The sequence below is a fragment of the Glandiceps talaboti genome, chromosome 2, assembly GCF_964340395.1.
Source record: "Glandiceps talaboti chromosome 2, keGlaTala1.1, whole genome shotgun sequence".
In the NCBI taxonomy this organism is placed as follows: domain Eukaryota; kingdom Metazoa; phylum Hemichordata; class Enteropneusta; family Spengelidae; genus Glandiceps; species Glandiceps talaboti.
This window is the reverse complement of record NC_135550.1, coordinates 5,325,601-5,345,600: the sequence shown is the minus strand read 5'-3', so window position 1 is coordinate 5,345,600 and position 20,000 is coordinate 5,325,601. Positions and strand designations below refer to the sequence as shown.

The window sequence follows — 20,000 nt, the reverse complement described above, 5'->3', positions numbered from 1 at the left end:
ATTTCTTGCCATTACTCAACGGAACAGTTGTGCCAAATTTCGTTTGAATTGAGCCAGCCGTTTTAGAGAAAACGATGACACAGATAGACACACAATTAGACACACATACACACACAGACTTTCACCCACTAATACATCTCTTCCTAAAAAATACATATATTGTAAGAGAATTGTTTAATAAAATGATGCATTTTGTTGAGTATACCATCTCAATTTATCACTCACGCTGTCCGTGAATTTGTTGTTAAATATGATGGTGATGATGACGACGACAACAACAACGATGACGACGATGATGATGACGATTTAGTTTTGAATGTCATAGAGAACACGGACAGTGATACATGTACTGACTCAAGTAGTAACAGTGATTCAGATTAGAGTGACACTGATAATGGCAATACTGAAGGTGAAGGTGATGATGATGATGACAATGATATCAGGGAACTTTTACAAGTGACCAGATCAGACAGGGTATGCACAACATGGAAAGCACTATTATATACCTTTCCTTTCACTTGTTCATGTTACTTAGACTGTCTGTTGTGTTTTTGTCGTATTTCACTTTGTCTTTTGTATGTGTTTTATATGTTTTTATGAGCACGTTCTCGAAGTAAATATATATATATATATATATATATATATATATATATATATATATATATATAGTAAATAGTATCAAACTCGTATATATATATATATATATATATATATATATATATATATATATATATATATATATATATACTAACTAGATTGTGTATGATTACAAGAGAAATGTCACTAGCCAGTTTTCTTACTGTTTGTCACTTTATATGTACAAATATTGCATTCTAATACAGTGTCAAAATCATTTAATTTGTATGTATACATATAATGGGAATATTGATTAACGTTCAGTATATGCAATTGTCATGGGGAGAGTCATGTTTTAAAAATGGGACAAAGGGGGGGGGGGTCACTTTTTAAATGGAGAATGGGGGAAGGGTCATGTTTTTCTGAACAGACCATGTGTGATTTCCACCGCCCCCCTGTAAATACTGAAGGCTCCCTAAGCAAAAATTGCACCCTCTGTTGCGGTAATTTTGATATCATTCATAAATTTAGGAATTCATGCTCCCGATCGTGTGACGACTGTGCGTTCGCCGTATCTGGACTATCGTCGTTCTGCATGAAATTTTTGACAGTTTCCCTCTGACACAAAATAAACATATAGTTTAAAGACTTGTTACAATGTATACAACGATATCTCGTACGGTTGACATTTGGCATTTGGTTTCTAGATGTCTGCTGATGACAGGTGACGTATAAGTATGTATGTATGTATGTATGTATGTCATCTCTCGTCCTCCTTTATGATTCTATGATATTACCATGCATTTGCTATTGTACTAAGATTTGAGGAAACACGTATTCAGACCAAAAAAGATAATGCGCCTCATGACATTTCTCGGTCTCCGTTGCAACACCGCCCTTTTTTTTTTTTTTTTTTTTTTTAAAACAAACATTTTAGACATATAAAAGCAATGTAAATTAAACACATGTTTACTTATATTTGACTTTAATAAAGAACAATAATACTTTATTCCAGAATTGTAAAGAATTGAAAAAACAATATGGAAAAGGAGAAAACGGAAAAGTAGTTGTTGAGCAACTAGTCGATTCCGTACTCCATTCACTCTTACATTATATTGCGTTAAACTCATTCTGATTGAGTTTAACGCATAGTTTAATTTCAGTATACTTTACTTTTGAGACAAAACTTACTTTTCGTCTTAAATGGGGGAGTTATTGTCACAAGGTGAATTTTGTAAAGTATACTAGACGGACCCTTAGTCGGTCGATATCCCGTTTATGTAGATTTAATAGGATGGTTGGTGGCTATTAGCATATTAGAGTACAGGTGGTAGATAGGGCACTATACAAAGGTCTGAGAACCCGTCCTCGTGGAAGGGATCACTTAAGCTTCGACGGCTGACGACCGAACATCATCATGGTTGGAGCCTTGCTGGTTGTTGTGCATGCTGTATGGACCCTGAAAGTGTACACTAACTGTGCACCGTAGAACTTCATGGAATCCTGCTACGGGCTGGCATGCTGAAACGCTAACGGCAACCCAAACAACAGTGTGTGACTGCTTCGGATTCGCTCGACGAAAGTAATTCGATAGCACCGAACTTGTAAGTAATTCACGCGAACAACGCGGACGTGCACGTGTCGGGAGACAACCTGAACTCTTAGTTGTGACTTTAATTAAGTTGCCACCACCAACCTTTAACTTAACCTTTAACTCATGTTACATGTAATGTACTAGAACTTATTTAGTTCTTTAGTCTTACTGAGTGTTGTACATTATTTTTTGACTTGCGTTAACATAACAAAGTACTTTAAGTGAAACCTGTGACCCCGTGTGTATGCGTGCATTCTTTTCCTTAGAAACGGTTGGTTCCCCACCCTCTAGACTGCAATTACGCCACAAAACCCACTCGGTTATCTTGACAGTATGTATGTATGTATGTATGTATGTATGTATGTATGTATTTATGTATGTATGTATGTATGTATGTCTCTCTATCTCTCTCTCTCTCGTTAAAGTGCTAGACGAAGTACTGTATGTCATCACACATTCATGACATGACGAAGTATCAAATACTTTGTACTTTTTTCTATCTGCTCTCTCACTCTCTTTCTCTCTTCTCTCTCGCTCTCTTGCTCTATCTTCTCTCTCTCGCTCTCCTCTCCGTCTCTCTCTCGCTTTCCCTCTCTCGCTGTCCCTTCGATTCTCTCTAACTCTCTCCTCTTCCCTCGCTCTCTCTTCTCTCTTACTGTCTCCTCTCTCTCGCTCTCCCTTCTCTCACATACAATGGAATATTTTATTAGCTACGATGGACTACAGATTTATTCAGTCAGAACCACATACAATAGAATATTATATTTGCTGCGATTGAAAACAGATTTTCACTGTCAAAAAAATGTTTATTTCAAAGATCTGCACTTTCGATGACCTGATCAGCATGTGATCCATTTGCATATACGTTGTTGAATTCATTCACGCTGCGCTGCAATCAAATTGTAATCCAAGAAAGGCGTTCAACTTCGGCAGTTGTGTCGTACATTGAATACACTTAAAACGCATGTCTACCAACTTGATTTTTACGTTAATGAATACTTTAGAAACTTCACTATCGCCACAAAATCGATTTTTTTTACGTCATAGTTCGCCAACCGCAAGGAATATGATAGTACGATCTAATTCTGCACTGATAAGGGTCGCAGACACGTAAGCTTGGCCTTTGAATCCTTAAAAATTGTCGATGTATCAATATATATCTCAAGGAAATATACTTGTCACATTTATATTGTACTATAGGACGGACGGAAACCAACCGCGGGTCCCGATCCCGCGGACCCGGATATATCTTTCACGATATGATGATCATGATGATTATTCAGGCTCATTTACTCTGAATACATTACGCCATGCTATGCAGTAATATAAGCGTCTCATGAATATTCACAGTAACATTTAGCAACAAAACTATCCGCGGTTGGGGAGGGTTTGGAATATCCGCGGAAACCGGGGACAGAACCGCGAACTTGAAATGGAATTCTTTCCTAAGGCAGGAACAACACTTCGGTTTATTCATTTATACTAATACTGAGTATTCATATTACTAATATTGAGTAAAACTATGATACGTATTATTATCATCATCATCATTATTATTATTATTATTATTATTATTATTATTATTATTATTATTATTATTATTATTATTATTATTATTATTACAAGTTAAGGGGTTTTAATAGTACATAATAATAAAAATGTCTGCACAAATTTTTTTTTTTAGAGGAATGGTGCTTTCAATAAAATATATCCGTGTGAGCTTATAGAATATATTTATTTTAAAGGGATCATAAGATGTGGACATTTTTCCTTTATAAAGCTCAAAAGCTCAAAATGAATAATAAACAGAAAACATGAAATATTTTTAAAAAAGTATGTGAGTGTGTGTGTGTGTGTGTGTGTGTGTGTTTGTTTGTGTGTGTGTTTGTTTGTGTGTGTGTAGGGGGGGGGGGGCTGGTGCCTGACCTGAGTTTGTCCAGACGCTTGACAAATCCACTGCGCAAAGTTATGCGCATAGTTGTACAATGGTTCATCTATTGTCTACATAGGGTTGGACAAAAGTAAGCTCTTCGGATGTATATGACTAAAGCGATTGTCAAAAGTTAGTGTACAACAATAGAGCAAGAAAATATAAACATTCTCACCATAATAACACATAGATATACTTCATTTTCTTCAATTAAAATACGTGTTCATCTCTTTTCCAAAACCAAAACGAAAGAGTTATTTTCGTCCCTCTAAAATCAAGCTGTCATTTATTGGCAAAAACACCTTCAGTTTTATTAAAAGTCTGGCCGTAATTTTGAGAGTCTGGCGTTTATACTTTTCTCAAGGAAGGATAAGATGCTAACTCGGCGATGGTGTCGTGCACCAAGAAATCTGTGCATGCACTCGTACTTTCCATGGCCACTGAACTGACCCCCTGCAAGATTACCACTGTAAGCGACTTGTAACTAACAGCACAAGCGGGGAGGACACGTTTCCTAGCAATGCAAAATATGAGAAAAAACGATATTTTCTACACCACAGAAACTCCATATTCAATAGAGGACAGTACTTTCCCTATGGATACTTTTTATTGACAAATTTGATTGTTTAGCTTACATTTTGCTCACTTCTGCATTCAACGGGATTAGCATGCACCATTTTGACCTCGAAACAGGACGCACATCATACGAGTCATATAACCACACATCTGATTCTCACATTAACGATCCGTGCTATGTCCGTACTACTAGTACTAGGGCGACATGATGAACTTACTGTTTTAGTGTTTGGTACATGGTGTAGGGTGACTTGGTTTGAACGGACATCTCCTTTTTTATGTTAATCTTTTCAAATATTACTTCTGAAAAAAGTGTATTTTAGACGTTCAGAGAGATGTAAATATAATTTTTTAAAAACCAGGAACGAACTACTCATCAAATAGAACTCATTAATATGCTACCACAAGTACCTGTTCATCCACTGAACCTTCCAGCACCTCTAGCTAGAGGCATTTTGGAACTGCAGCAATCACTGCACGTACGAACCCGGCCCAAAGCTAGACAATGTTGATTTGGGGTACAAAAATAGAAATAGACCCACCTCACTGAACCATGTAGAAATGTTACCATGGATACTTTTTTCATGGGGAGACAATGTACGTAATTTTTATACAACTTGTATATACATGTAACATTGTTGCAATTTGAATATTTGGGTTACACGATACATGATCACAAGACACTGACTTCAACTTTATACTTGTACAGTTGGCCTGACAGATGGAAAATAATCGTATTTGTGATTGAATACATCCACTGAAACACATGACTATGAATTCAGTAATTTTACATTTAATTGGCAGGGTATTTCATTTCGTCTGGAGTTTGTCATTCGAATGCTGCCCTCATCGGCCGGTCCAAATTTTCCCATCATGCAACAATCAGACCACAGTATTATGTGGATCAATGAGAGAAATCCACAACAAAATTTCACTCAAAATCTGTATTGTGATGACTCCTTTGGCGATACTGACTGCTAAATTCAACGAACATACACTAAAAAAAATCTACCAAGTGTGGTTTATTTTTTTAGACGCTTACTGATGTTTGCTTATTGTTATTGTGGACGTTTCCTGAAGACTACACGATACTGTGATAAGACTGACCGGCCTTATTTGAATTTGCTCGTGAGTTTATGTTGGACTGCATGTCGTATGCTTCGAACAGCAGCATATACAGCACGAGTGCAACCCTACAGAGTTGCACAGGATACCTAATATTCAATTATTTTGTGACGGCTATATATTTGCGTGGAAATAACCTCTGTGTAAACGGACAGTGTTTAATCATGAAGCAACTAACGGTTTCCTTGAACGCAACATTGGATGTATGTTTTGGTGTCAATGTCTTGTCAAACCGGACCTACGTTACATTAATTGCTTATCCATGATTATGTCATATATTCAACTGAAGACTATGTACTACGTATGCATATATGTATATGATTTACACTGCCAAGAAAGGAAAGTTGAATTTTGTTCTTAGCAAAAGGTATGTAGAGCTGATGACTTCGTTAACGTACATGTTCATGTTTGTAAATGTCACATTGTCAGCACAACAGTTACTGAAAAGGACAAGAATATGTCAAGATGGGGTTGTATTTAAAAGCTGAGTAATTTGTATTAAATCGTAATTTCACACAGTATATCTTTATTGCTGTGTTATGTTGTCATTATTGCAAACAGTTGCCAGTGTATACATTTAATATTTAACAGAAAACTAGCGAAGGCCTGCAATTTTCTTCACATTCCCGCACACCGGTTTGTTTATGTTCACGTGACGTATATAGTAGCACCCTCCTTGCGCGTGACATGTTGTAGTGTAGTTGGCCCGGCCGGCTCTTCAAAAAATTGTGATCGTAATTAGACCTTGTAATCGGCACAGATCTTCTGACATACATGTTAAGCTTTTACAACCACTCAGTTTGTGACTAGTTGCATATTTTATTAGGACTTGGAGTAACAAAATAGTTGGTATTTTAATAGCAAACCCATTCGTTTGTAGGTGTATGTCAGATGTAATTTTTGTACTAAAACATGGCATTTGTAAAGTAAGCGTATTTTATGTTTCCATGGAAGCCACTCTCCAATTTTAGATAATCTGTCTTACAATGGATAGCATTAGTGCATATATGCCAAAAGTAAGGATTTTGTTTATAAAAAATCTTTTCTTCGAATTTTACATAAATTTTGCCTAATAATGCATAATATGGTGATTTAGGTTACCATGGCAACAGATGTTCCTAAAATGATATCTATTTTTGAACTCAGCATAACAAACTACTCAAGATAGGGTGGTCAATATGCTAATAAACTATGTTATAATTAGGTTTATCATGTTATTTTCCAGATATGTAGGTGTTTAACCAACACAACATTTTTTACTCTACCATATGTTTCCATGGAAACAGCTATCCAATTTTATACAATTTGTGTTACACCAGGTAGCACTAACTCATACATGTCTAATACAAGGACATTTTTTCACTGTATTATCTTTTTTTTCAATGTTTTATGTCAATTTTTGGAAAAATGATTAACATATTATGATGATTTTGGTTACCATGGCAACAGATGTTCATAAAATGACCCCCTTTTTTGAACTCAGCATACAATTAATATTAGAGTAAACCCGATTATTACTATTTTTATTATTATCATGTACTATTATTTAATTATTATTATTATTATTATTCCTGAAGATAATGAGCCCGCTCTCCGAAAGCTAGCTCTAGGTGCTAACAAGTACCTCTGGCCACAGGTAACTAATTTAACATAGTTAGTTATCTGTGCTCTGGCAAAGCATCCCCACAACGGCACAACGATCCTTTAACTTTCTCGACTCCCTGAGGAGCTTGCATAAGCTAGATTAAAGTATTCACATTGCAACCCCATCCAACCAGCCCAGGTCCCCAATTATACAGTTTCATTGACTGAGGCAGAGTCGTGGTTCAAATCGTGCCCGTGCACTGTACAATATCTTACCCACAACTCTCTCTGATTGGTATGCTTGGAGGTTCCTTATTTTATAACTTTTTCAATAATCTATACTTTTCAACATTTTAAGTATAGTAATTAAGTTTAATTAATATGTAGCAAAAGAACGATTAGGAATCATAAATAAAGTTCTAAATTTTGTATAAAAATGAACTAACAACTAAATTAAGCATGTGCCGTGAATAAAACACTTTTCACTGTCAAAGTGTCAATAACTTGGGTAGTCAGTGTGTATGATGAGTTTTAGTATGTAAATTTCTTTTGTCATACCTATTCAAATAAATCTATATCTTTGGCAAAGTCATAACAGGTGCATATATTTTCCTTAGTTTCGTTGCAAATATTCTGCATGTCTTTCAAGAAAATCTTCTGACAAATTCCTAAAGTTGCTACTCCTTCTACAATAAATCACTGATACCAGAACCGATGAAAATGGGTATTCAGAACCTCATCAGTGGCAATTCTACGCTTGCCAAATGGAAAAAATGTTTTTACAAAACCCTATACACTGGTGAGATTTGTCTGACTTCAAGGAGATGATGTCCAACACTACAAATCAGAGAGAGTTGTGGGTAAAATGTTGTACAGTGCCGTGGTTAAGACTTCAGCCATTCAGAAACAAACGGCAGTCATAGCTCAATTCGAATCTGGAATTTACAGACTCCAAGCCGGCCAGTAACTATGCGGCAATCATGACTCTACATAGTGCATGAACAGAATGATATTTTCGATACTTACATTCTTGGCTGCATACTCTCTCAAAACCACCACCTTCCATGTCTACCATGTAATGTGCGACAGACACAATGATTACTAACTTACAAATATTCGATACATAATGACAGCTAATGCATACAAGAGGGCGCTGTCCATTGAGCGTATACAGTTAATTTGGTAATGACGGACACTTTTATAATGTCCGATGAATACATCATATGTATCATACTATCAGATTCAAGCTATCTTTTGTGACCTTAACCTTGGCCCTGACCTTCGCGGTTAAAAATATTAATCAAGTCAACTCCTATCACAGACATATTGTCAGTACCGTAGCCCGCTGCGGGGGGGGGGGGGGGGGGGGGGGCAGCTGCCCCCCCCCCGATATTTTGGGGAAAAAAGATAGAAAAAAGCTACTTTTTGAATACATAGCGATGCTATTAAAAGCGTTATTTACGTGACGATTCCTAGCATGCGCGATCGATTTAAAAGGATGGTTCACTAAAGTGACTGTACACTGCTGACTTCTGGCTAATATGTATCTTATATCGCTATTGTACCCTGGCTTAACTTTGAATAAAAATGTGTCCAGTTAAATATCTAAGATCCACTATTTGAAGATATTTCTTTCAATAATTGTGTTCGATGTTGTCTTTGGTTAAAATGTTGTTTGATATAATTATCTCATCATTGCACACTGACACTAGCGTTATTCCGCAATTCATTTTGAAGCGACAATTTGTATGAAAGAATGGCATTGAATTTGTAAACACAGCTGTACCTTTGACATCAAAATCCAAACTTCAATTTCCATTATAATGATAATGGCAAGGAGAATTCACTGAGTTCACCTTGGGTTCCGATATAAACGAGGCCATAACAGTTTTTGAGAGTTGGGTAAAGAAATGATTATTTTGTTGTGCTACTTATTTGAGAAAGCACCATCCATTTTTTTTACTTTGAATGTGACATCTTTTCGGGAACTATTAGGCCAGAAAAAAAGGCTGTTCAACCTACCCATATATTTTTTTCTGGTGATGGGCAATATATCCTCATGCGGGCTTCGCATTTTTTTCTTCAAAATTAAGGATATTTCTTTACATTTTCTGAATAGTACATGTAACAATATACATTTGAGTCTATTCCAAATAATATAATATCTTATACAGTGGTTTACTTGGCTCTGATGTTGCATACAAGCATGAATTGAGATTAGATATCCAATGTGCACTAAAAGGAATTGAACAAAAGTTTATGACCATTGGGCCATCGAAAGTCTGAAACTCTTGAAATGTTTTGCTCTTTTTCGTGATTTTTTAAAACCAAATTAAACTTCAGGAGAACACATTTACCATGTGCACATCCGCATAATATCTTTCAGCTTTGCCACAACAAAATACACTTCCAAATAATATATAGCGCATAGCATAATTGTTTCAATTCTGGTATTTTATTATGTCCATGGTTTGATATTTTATGATTCTAAATGGCCTCCTACACTGTCTTATTTTTTTCACCTTTGGAGTTGTCTCCTTCCAATGCATCATTGTACCATATGATTTTATATCTCCACTGTAGTGTAGGTGACAGAAGGGGTGGCTAAAATAATGCTTGAGTTTCAACTGGCGGGGCTTAACATTTTTTGAGAAGGGAGGGTGAGAGGAACTACACCATAATTACACCGTAAATTGAATTGTGTACATTTCCTAACTGTAGCTATGCAGACAAATTGCAAGAGATAGTATCAAGATGACTGAATAAGTTCTATCTAAACTTGACCTGAAATATTTTGCTATCACTATATATGGTTTGTTTTATCCTTGTCAGGCATTGTGAAAAAATGAAATCGACCTACTTACCCAATGTGATGGGTTAGGTACTAGGTTACCCGTTGACCAGCATTTTTTATTTTTTACATATGATATTTAATTGCGTATGCTAAACTATATATTATGTAAATTACAGGCAAATTTATGTAAATTAGCATTTTAAATGCAAGATTGCACCAAGACAAAGTTCTGCCCCCCCCCCCCCCCCCCTTGGCAATTTGGTCAGGCTACGGCCCTGATTGTAGTATTTACATATTGCCAATTTCTTTTAAATCATCTTTACAAGTTTAATATTGAAGAAAAGAACTATACACATGCATTATCTCACTTCTACTGAATGACAGCCACATTTGTAGTTCAAAATCAATATTTTACTGCATAACTCAAAAACAATAATACACAGACACTCCATTCAAGTTTTTTCCCCATATTATCAAATGCAAGGTATCTTTTGAGACCTTGGCCTTTTGACCTTGACCTTGAGGTCAATTATCAAAATCCAGTCAATTCCTGCCTATCACAGACTCAATGTAGTATTTATATATTGTCAATTCTTTTAAATCAGCTTGTTTACAAGTAATATTGAAGACATTATCTATACACAAGCTTTATTTTTGGTGCTCATATCACTTTTACTGAATGGCAACCATATTTGTAGTCAACTTCACTTTCACTTTCGTCGATCTCCCAATCGAGCTCGTTTGACGAAAACTTTCCACGAGGTTCTGTCCTTCACTGCATTTCTAGGACATTATCTAGTCCTGTGTCACGTTTGATGACGTCAATAAAATATGTTGGTTTTCTTCCTTGTTTTACGTTTCCACCAGTTGGTTGCCATAGAATAAGTTGCGAAGCAATTTCCTCAGAGTGACGAACGCAGTGTCCTGTTAGTCGGATGGTGATCCTTTGGCTGACCTTTGTTAAACCACTATAAAGCTCGTTATTTGTCATAGGTTGTTTCCAGGATACCATTCGCAGCATCCGTGTATACGTCCCGTCTAAGCTCTTCTCCATTTGACGTGTCAATGTCCAGGTGTTACTGTTGCACAATAAGACCGACTCGACAGAGTCTAGGAAGACGCGGATTTTCATCGATTTCTGCAGTGAGCAAGACCATATTTTTGAGGTTTGTGACAAGCTTTCCAAGCTAATGTTTTCCTAATTCTCAGATCTTTCTCTGTACTTTGCATCCATCCTCCTAGGTACCTGAAGTTATCTACCGCTTTGATTTTGTCTCCGCTGATTGATGTAATATCAGAATCAGTACTTCTTGATTGTATAGCATCACTGCGGTTTTCTTGGCATTAACATGCAATCCCACTTTTGCCGCCTAATATTCTACAAGCTGCAGCTGTTCTTTGGCCTGATGCACTTTATTGGATAACAAAACTATGTCATCAGCGAAGTCCAGATCTGTGAAATGTAGCGATGTACATTTCCTGCAGCAGATAGCTTTACGCATAATGTAGTTGATTACAATAAATAGCAAACAAATAAGGTACTAGAGTGTCTCCTTGAAGAACTCCACCACAAATGTTTAAAGAAATCGGTTTCTCCATCTGGTGAGATGACGTTTGCTCTTGTCCCTTCATACAATGTGCTAATTGTGGTAACAGGTTGCTCAGGGATCCCGCATGCGCGTAGGTTTTGCATCATCATTTGCATCATTTTGTAGTCAAAACTCATTATATAACTGCACATACTCCAAACATAACAAAGAACACGTCCTGAGATGTTTGAGTGCATATTCACAGTTCTATATAATTTAGTACATACATACATTCATTATACCAAGGGTGCACGTGCATCATAGAGGTTATTGATGTAATAGGGAACTTGCAATCCAGACTGAGCATGCTCAGACGCAAAGGACTATGGGCTTATCTGTGGTCATTGTAATACTTAATCAGGAGCTACCGATGAAATAAACCTCCCACAATGGTCAGGGCAACTATGAATTGATCATTTGTGGTTAAAAACAATGTAAAATTATTGTTTACAATACTATTGGATTAGTATTTATTATCACATTTCCCATGATGCAACATTCAACATGGCGGGTGTGCAAGTTCCCTATTGAGTCATTGCATAATTAATAATTATAAATAAGTAATTAGGCTATATCATAAGAATGCACTCTAAAAATTAAATATAATTTACTACATATAAATAAATGATTTTCAGTAATTAGGCTTTATTTTATAACCAGATTTAAACTGAATGCCTACCGTAGGGGCAAAACTGTAGATTTTTGGGGATACGTACATTGTTGGAATGCAAACCCTTGAACTATAGTTATTATACATGATGTACGTACCACTTAATTGGAAAATCAATGATGCGAAACTGTATGATGAAGCTTATAAGTTACATCATCAAGCTTTACATGACACATGCTCCTCTTTAGCATAAATGCATGTACTAAATTATGAAATTCAAAGTTTGCAATATAAAAGATATACCTCAATTATTGAATGATTCCTTATGGAAATTACACATCGTAATTAAAAACTACACAAGCAACTATATCAAAACGTATGATTTTTTGTGGTTGATGAATGTATCAAGTTAAATGAAATTTGAAGTTTGCATTCTTAAGATAAAGCCTAATTACCGAAAATCACTAACTATGCAAATTACCCATTAAAATTACAAACTATGCCAACAGACTTTAGAGGATATGTGTGTTTCTCATGGTTGATGTATGTGACAAATTATATGGAATTTGAAGCACGTATTCCACAGATATAGCTCAATTGCTGAAGATCGTTAAACATGTTTGATTTTTAATAAACACTATTGACAATTTTTATGCCATGGTATAATGACGCACTGAAAATGCAAATCGGCAACTTGACTGGTGAGCTCCAACATTCAGACCAGTCTGTTTCTCCAGCTTGGGGAGGGGGTTGGTCAATGGTTTTTTCTATTGGCCCGACGAAAAGTCACACCCCATATCTGTAAAACTGAAAACAGGCTGACCCCCTCCCCAATTACTTAATTCTAAAGCATGATACCCCCGCCCCCATATCATATTTACCTGACATAAGTTATTTTTATCGCGATTCAGTATGGACGGCATGACCGCGTATCGTCTTGCAAATACTCTCTGAAATCCAGGGATGGCACTATAATATAATTATTGACTACACATGGTAAAATATTCCAATAGGAGTTTAATAGCATCTTGACAATGAAAGGTAGTGGGAAAGCTTGAGAAGGGAATATGTACACATCTCTCTCTCAACATGTAAAAAGCAACTACATATGGTTGAAATATTTTTGAAATAAAGTTTCATAGCATCTTGACAGTAAGAGGTGGAGGAAAGAGCTTTGAGATTGGGACATGCCCACCTCTTATGCTGGGGGGGGGGGGGGGTGTCCTAGGGGGTCTCCCCTAGAAGATTTGGAGGATTTTTAGTCTGAAAGCCAATTTTGGTGAATCTTATTGTTGGTTTAATGCATGAATGACCTCTGGGGTGAGTGAGTCCCAGGGGTTTCCTCTAAGGTAATATTTCCAAGCTTAAGTAAATGAGTTTCCCATGCCACATAACAGTGGGCCCTTGACATTGGTATAGGGGCATTAATATTGCATGTATAGTCTAATCACTGGTATGTTAGAGAACTTTAGATGATCATGCCTAGTGTATAATAGAAACTTGGATCTGATTTGTAGTGTCGATACATGTAGTGTACAAAATAGAAATTATATTTGTCCCTTCTGACAAGTTCATACTGAAGAGACTAGACAAATTTTTATTATTATTATAGTAGTAGTAGTAGTAGTAGTAGTAGTAGTAGTAGTAAAATTTATTTAAGAACAGGGTAGCCAGGAAACAACAGAAGCTGATTTCCACCTGGGCCCTGTTACCACACACACACACACACATTACATACCACACAAAAAGATATTACAAACAATGTGAAAGCAACGTTTAACAAGACAAGATGAAAAAGCAACAATACCAAAAGATAAATTTACACCGCCATCCAGTTACACCATACTGGAAGTCATCCTCTAGATCTGAACACTAGTGTTTTATGTTTGGACACAATTGACGCTAAACTGAACACATGGGACGCGTCCGAAGCGTCAAAATCTTTAGAGTGTACGTGTGGGTGATGACATTGTCAGGTTGGTGCTTCCGTAGTATGTACGTCGATCTGTTGAACTGTGGGATGCAGAAAAAGTCACCATATTCGTGACCATTATCACGTGTCCAATTCCAACGGTCGTGTACTTTGTTGATTTTACTGATAGTTTTTGAAATCATTAACAATGGTAACTGTCGTCTGCTGACACAATGGTAATATTACTGTCAGTCAATATGTTCGTGTATACTAGCACTAACACCGATCCATACACGTTTACATCAAATGTCACACACAACATTTATGATCAAATGACAAGCTACATTTACTACTGTTTCACCATAGCCTTCTACAAACACTGCAGTAATAAACTGAAATGTACATGTTTACTTTGCCAAGGATTGTGGAACAAAGATAAACAATGAAATCACCAATTACCAAGATTCACCATTTATCCACAAAGGACTAAAAGAAAAGAATTGGACCATGGAAAACCTGCTTTGCTTTTGTGTAGTCCAGTCAGTTTTTGGAACACCGGGTTTTCTGATGAATGAAGTAGAATTCGGTTTCTCTGCCGCACAACTGTAAATATAGAATATGAAAAAAATGTGACTTTAGTTATAGGTTACGATTTAAAAACAACAACAATTGACTACGAGAAATTACCCCAAATTGCTGTTGAAATATTTAACTGGGTGAACTCTTGAACCTGACTGCCAAAACCAAACTCAGACTAAGCTGAAGAAATGTGACAGACACAATTATGACATAAGTAAGACATATAATTGCATTAATAGAAAACTGACAATACAAATTAATGAAATTCATAAATCAACAAACAATATTACAAAGTTCCTGACCGCTAGAAATATCTATGGAATTATTTTTTGTCAAATAAAAAGCTGCAACTAGAACATTTTTATGATTTAAAATGGTTTTGTTAGATAACATAACTACTCGTAATACCGTACATCCTGAATAGTATTGAATCACCTGTAGGTAAACGCATTTGTTGTAGGTGTAAATACGATCAATCAAATCAAATTGCGTCCCAAAAATCAGCGCTCTCAACGCCGATCACGATTTCAACCACTTTCTGTACTGCTTTTAGTATGGATAATATTTACTACTGATTTAACATCTGCAATGCTTAATATTTGGTATTTTTAACAATCTTCAGTGCATAACTTGTGGTTGTCTGATCGAGAAATGATACTCTAGTTAGAACGGGTACAGATTTAATATGATGAGAGATTTAAAACAGAGCTTTCGCTCACAAACTTTCAAATACATTACCCAGTACCTACAGATATGACCATTAATAAAAAGAATACAAATGACCAATTTTTAGTGACTATATCTTTGGCGAAAAAAATGTCCAAGTTGCTGGGTAATGCAGAATGGGTTGAAAATTGTAATAAAGTAGTAAGTTGTTTTAGGACATTGCAAGCGCTATTCATGAAAACTATTAACATTTTTGTGAGGTACAGTTTGAGTAACTGGTGTTACAGTATCATTCTACTTGGAAAATTAATGATATATCTTTGATACCAGATGATCGATGGACAATAATATGAAATCAACTAATTACAAAGTTCACAGTAAACGTTTTGCTGTGAGATTGCTTACTACTTTCACAGACTGTACTTGACTCATCGACACCAACGAAAACTGGAAATTTTCATCCATATTTTTAGTAGGAATACGTGTTCCAGAAAGGATATCTTTGTACGATGATAAAGATCGACTGACAGTAGGGTAGGACACTGGTAATTCATTAAAGTCGTTAATCACTACATAAAAAAAGGATAAACAAACAAATCATTGTTACTTACATTCAATTTGTAGGACGTCCACTTTTCTGTACAATTTTATTTTGTGGGACTGATGCAATTTAGAATTGTATCACATTCTCCTATCCCAAATTATCACCTTCTCCTGTCCCTGGACAATTCTCCCTTCATAATATATCGTCTTCTCCCACCATCCCAAGATATCACCTTCTCCCATCCTAAGATATCTTATTCCATCAAAAAATGTCACCTTCTCCTGTCGCAGGATATCACCTCCATCCCATAATTCACCTTCTCCAAAGAGATCACCCTCTCCTATCCCAAAATAACACCTTCTCCCATTCTACTACATCACCTTATCCTATCCCAATATAACATCTTCTCCCATCCCAAGATATCACCTTCGCCCATTCCAATATGCCATCTTCTCCCATCTCAAAATCATCTCCTATTATTATCATCCGACAGAAAAACGCCTAAATTCACTCAAGTTATGAACAAACCTCAAAAAAGGAATCGGTTGGATAAAAAAAGAATAAAACTTAATATAAACATACATTTCGTAGTTTAACTAACCTTCGTTCTCATCTCGTGTGAAGAGGTACCCGCCTTCTGTGAGCCAAGTGAGAGCGTTAGTAACAAACATCCTAGCTTCATTATCATCCAGGTACTGCATCAAGACGTTACAGAACATCAAATCAAAACTGTAACAAAACCGGCGAAACTAAACGATGAAACTTGTGTTTATAAAATATGTATTTTGAAAAAACAGCTGGTCTAGACTATTAAGTAACAACATAAATCTTTGTCATCTCAACATTGCGTATTTCGGAATTGTTTTTACGATTGAAGCGTCAGTACGATTGAAGCGTCAGCAAGTTTAATATGACGTAATATGTTAATTATAGAACTTCATCGTATGATTTTATTGTTCTGTGAAAGTATGATTATAATACTGCACAACTATTTAATGGTCTTTGAGATATGGACTTATATCACTAATCTAAACAAAGTGATTGGATATTGAATATCAGGTGATGTCTTTCATAAGACTTAAGAATAAGTTACACTTTAATTAAGAAACAATATAGATTTATGTAAAATTTGAACGTATTTAAGTTGGGTTTTTTAGCCCATCTAGAGAGAGACGGAGACGGAGATTGGCCATGTAATAAAATCAACCAAGTACTTCCCCAACTCAGTTGAGTTCAGTACAATTCAACACACAGTCCAAGATGACACGGCACCTCGTAGAAGAGATGGATTGGGAAGAAGCTAGTTGGCCGGCTAATCAACGTTATAGTCTTAGATGGAACAGACTGACGATTGGAACAGCAGTGCGAGTGAGTACTTTCCCTTTTAAACACAATATATCGATACACTGTGCACGGAAAGCCGGTCTGCCTAAGTTTCACTATCTGTATGTTGTGAGTATTGATTGGCCATATGGATGAGGATTGGGTATTTATTTTGGATTATAAAGCAATTTACCATCATCGACCAAATTTGTGTTTGTGACTCAATACATTGCGGAAAGCTAAAAAAATGTATAAAAGGTATATTATTGTACGTACAATAGTTAAAATATTTTACAAGTTTGTATTCCGTTGCAAACAAGATATTACATCCCATATATCTGCCTGCGGATCGTGTGAGAGATATTCCATCTCAGCCCATTGGTTGTGTGTGATTCTATTAATTTAGACAAAATCACTCTTCTTCAATGGATAGAACACAAATTAAAACGGTCCCACCCGTGATGTTGCAGAAATACCAATAGCTTGTGATTTCGCATGTTTACCCGTTTTGTTTGTGTAGCATATTATAACGGAGTATGACATAAGACACGCTCGGATTTTTGCTGACATATTTAAGCAGTTTCACTTATGTATACACTACGCTCCAAGAAAAACTTCGACACATACGGAGAAAATGAAATAAACCGCAAACAATAGCAACTGTTCTGATTACCATTTTGGTCACGTGACTGGACATAAGCGATAATTAGCTATATAGTATGATGGATTGAGCCTACTGAGGCAGCTCTGCAAAGCCTGATAGAAACGTCTTTCCAAGATACACTTTACTGTTTATATATATATATATATATATATATATATATATATATATATATATATATATATATATATATATATATATATATATATATATATATATATATAGTAAATAGTATCAAACTCGTAGAATAGAGTGCTCGATGCTTGGGTAAGCAGGGCGGGAATAATCAAAGATTTGCTAAAATCTTTGATTATATATATATATATATATATATATATATATATATATATATATATATATATATATATATATATATATATATATATATATATATGTTTTGAAAATATGAAGAAAATTACATGCTATTGACCCTACAGAACTGTTTCGTGAGGTGTGTATTCCTCACTCGTCAGGGGTTTACGAAACAGTTCATATTTTCAAAACCTGTATATAATTCGCTCTACTAACCTTATTGAGCACTTTTAGGTGGTTATATCAACACCCAGTCAATTATATATATATATATATATAACTCGGTGAGTATCAATCTGCTAAGACAATGCTCTATACCGCAGTGGCAGAGCGCAATAGTTTTGGTGGTTCTGGAACATACACACACACACACACACACACACACACACACAACACACACACACACACACACACACACACACACCAGGACGACACACAGAATCTGACACGTTAGCTCAGCTGGATAGAGCACTCTGGCTAAAATTCAGGGGACGTGGGTTCGACACTTTGCTTTGCTCAATTTCATTTCATATAATATTAGGTGACACACACACACACACACACACAAATATATATATATATATATATATATATATATGTGTGTGTGTGTGTGTGTGTGTGTGTGTGTGTGTGTGTGTGTGTGTGTTACCGAAAGGTAATTTATATATTCATATATTTGTCTTGCCGAAAGGTAATCTATTAAACAGCCTTTGCATCATACTATTTATATCCTTATTACTTTAGTAAACCGATTCCTAAGTTGGCGACTAGAGACCCTGTGAATCCATTGGATCCTTATGTTGAAAGGTTACAGGTTAATCAGTTGGCTTCTCCCCTGCCTAGCAATACAAAGGTACACACCAGGACGACACACAGAATCTGATACGTTAGCTCAGCTGGATAGAGCACTCTGGCTAGTATTCAGGGGACGTGGGTTCGACACTTTTCTTTGCTCAATTTCATTTCATATAATATTAGGTGACATTTCATACAGACTGATCTTTAAATAAATGTATTATCATCATACATCATAATAATAATAATAATATTTATTTCTTTAAAAACGCTTTACATGTAAAACAAAACATCTCAAAGCGCTTCACACAACTTTGTAAAAAGAATTAAAAAACCATCAATAAAATACTTCAATAAAAAGGTGTGTCTTAAGATTTGATTTAAAAACATCAATATTTACGCTAAGACGGATTGAAACTGGTAGCCGATTCCAGAGACGCGGAGCACACACCGAAAAAGCCCTGTCTCCATAAAAAACCGTGTTGGCAATTGGCTGGCGAAGTGTATGAGCACCTTCGGTAGAGGAACGAAGGGTACGACCAGAAGAACGGATTTCTAACAGTTCTCTGAGATAAACAGGGGACATGTTACTTAAAACCTTGTATGTTAAACATAGAATTTTGAACTTTATCATACATTTTGAGGTGACGATTGTCTTACCTTTCTGCTCGGAATTTCAGATTAATTGCGTCAGACGTGATGAAGTCAATATTTCCCAGGTGACCATTCTTTTCCTTATTTATTTGAGTGTATGATTCCATGAGATCAATGGCTGTCACGTGTTTGGCTTTCTTAGCTAGAAGCCCAGTATATCGTCTTGAAATTTAAAA

At 35.9% G+C, this 20,000-nt stretch overlaps 2 protein-coding genes across 2 annotated transcripts in view; both read right to left on the bottom strand.

Annotated features, from left to right (window-relative positions):
• Nucleotides 1–8,451, bottom strand: part of LOC144453646 (uncharacterized) — a 17,107-nt gene extending 8,656 nt beyond the window's left edge. The window contains exon 1 of the mRNA XM_078144973.1: nt 8,412–8,451. Within this exon, the coding sequence (XP_078001099.1) occupies nt 8,412–8,451 (40 nt within the window). The remainder of the gene's footprint in view (nt 1–8,411) is intronic.
• Nucleotides 8,452–14,798: 6,347 nt separating this feature from the next.
• On the bottom strand, nt 14,799–19,944 carry LOC144447239 (uncharacterized). The gene is made up of 4 exons (XM_078137145.1): nt 19,831–19,944; nt 16,681–16,808; nt 15,941–16,104; nt 14,799–14,893 (listed from the first exon to the last, which is right to left on the bottom strand). Exons 1-4 carry the CDS (start codon nt 19,929–19,931, stop codon nt 14,831–14,833), a joined length of 456 nt encoding a protein of 151 aa, XP_077993271.1. The 5' UTR covers nt 19,932–19,944; the 3' UTR covers nt 14,799–14,830.
• Nucleotides 19,945–20,000: the final 56 nt, after the last annotated feature.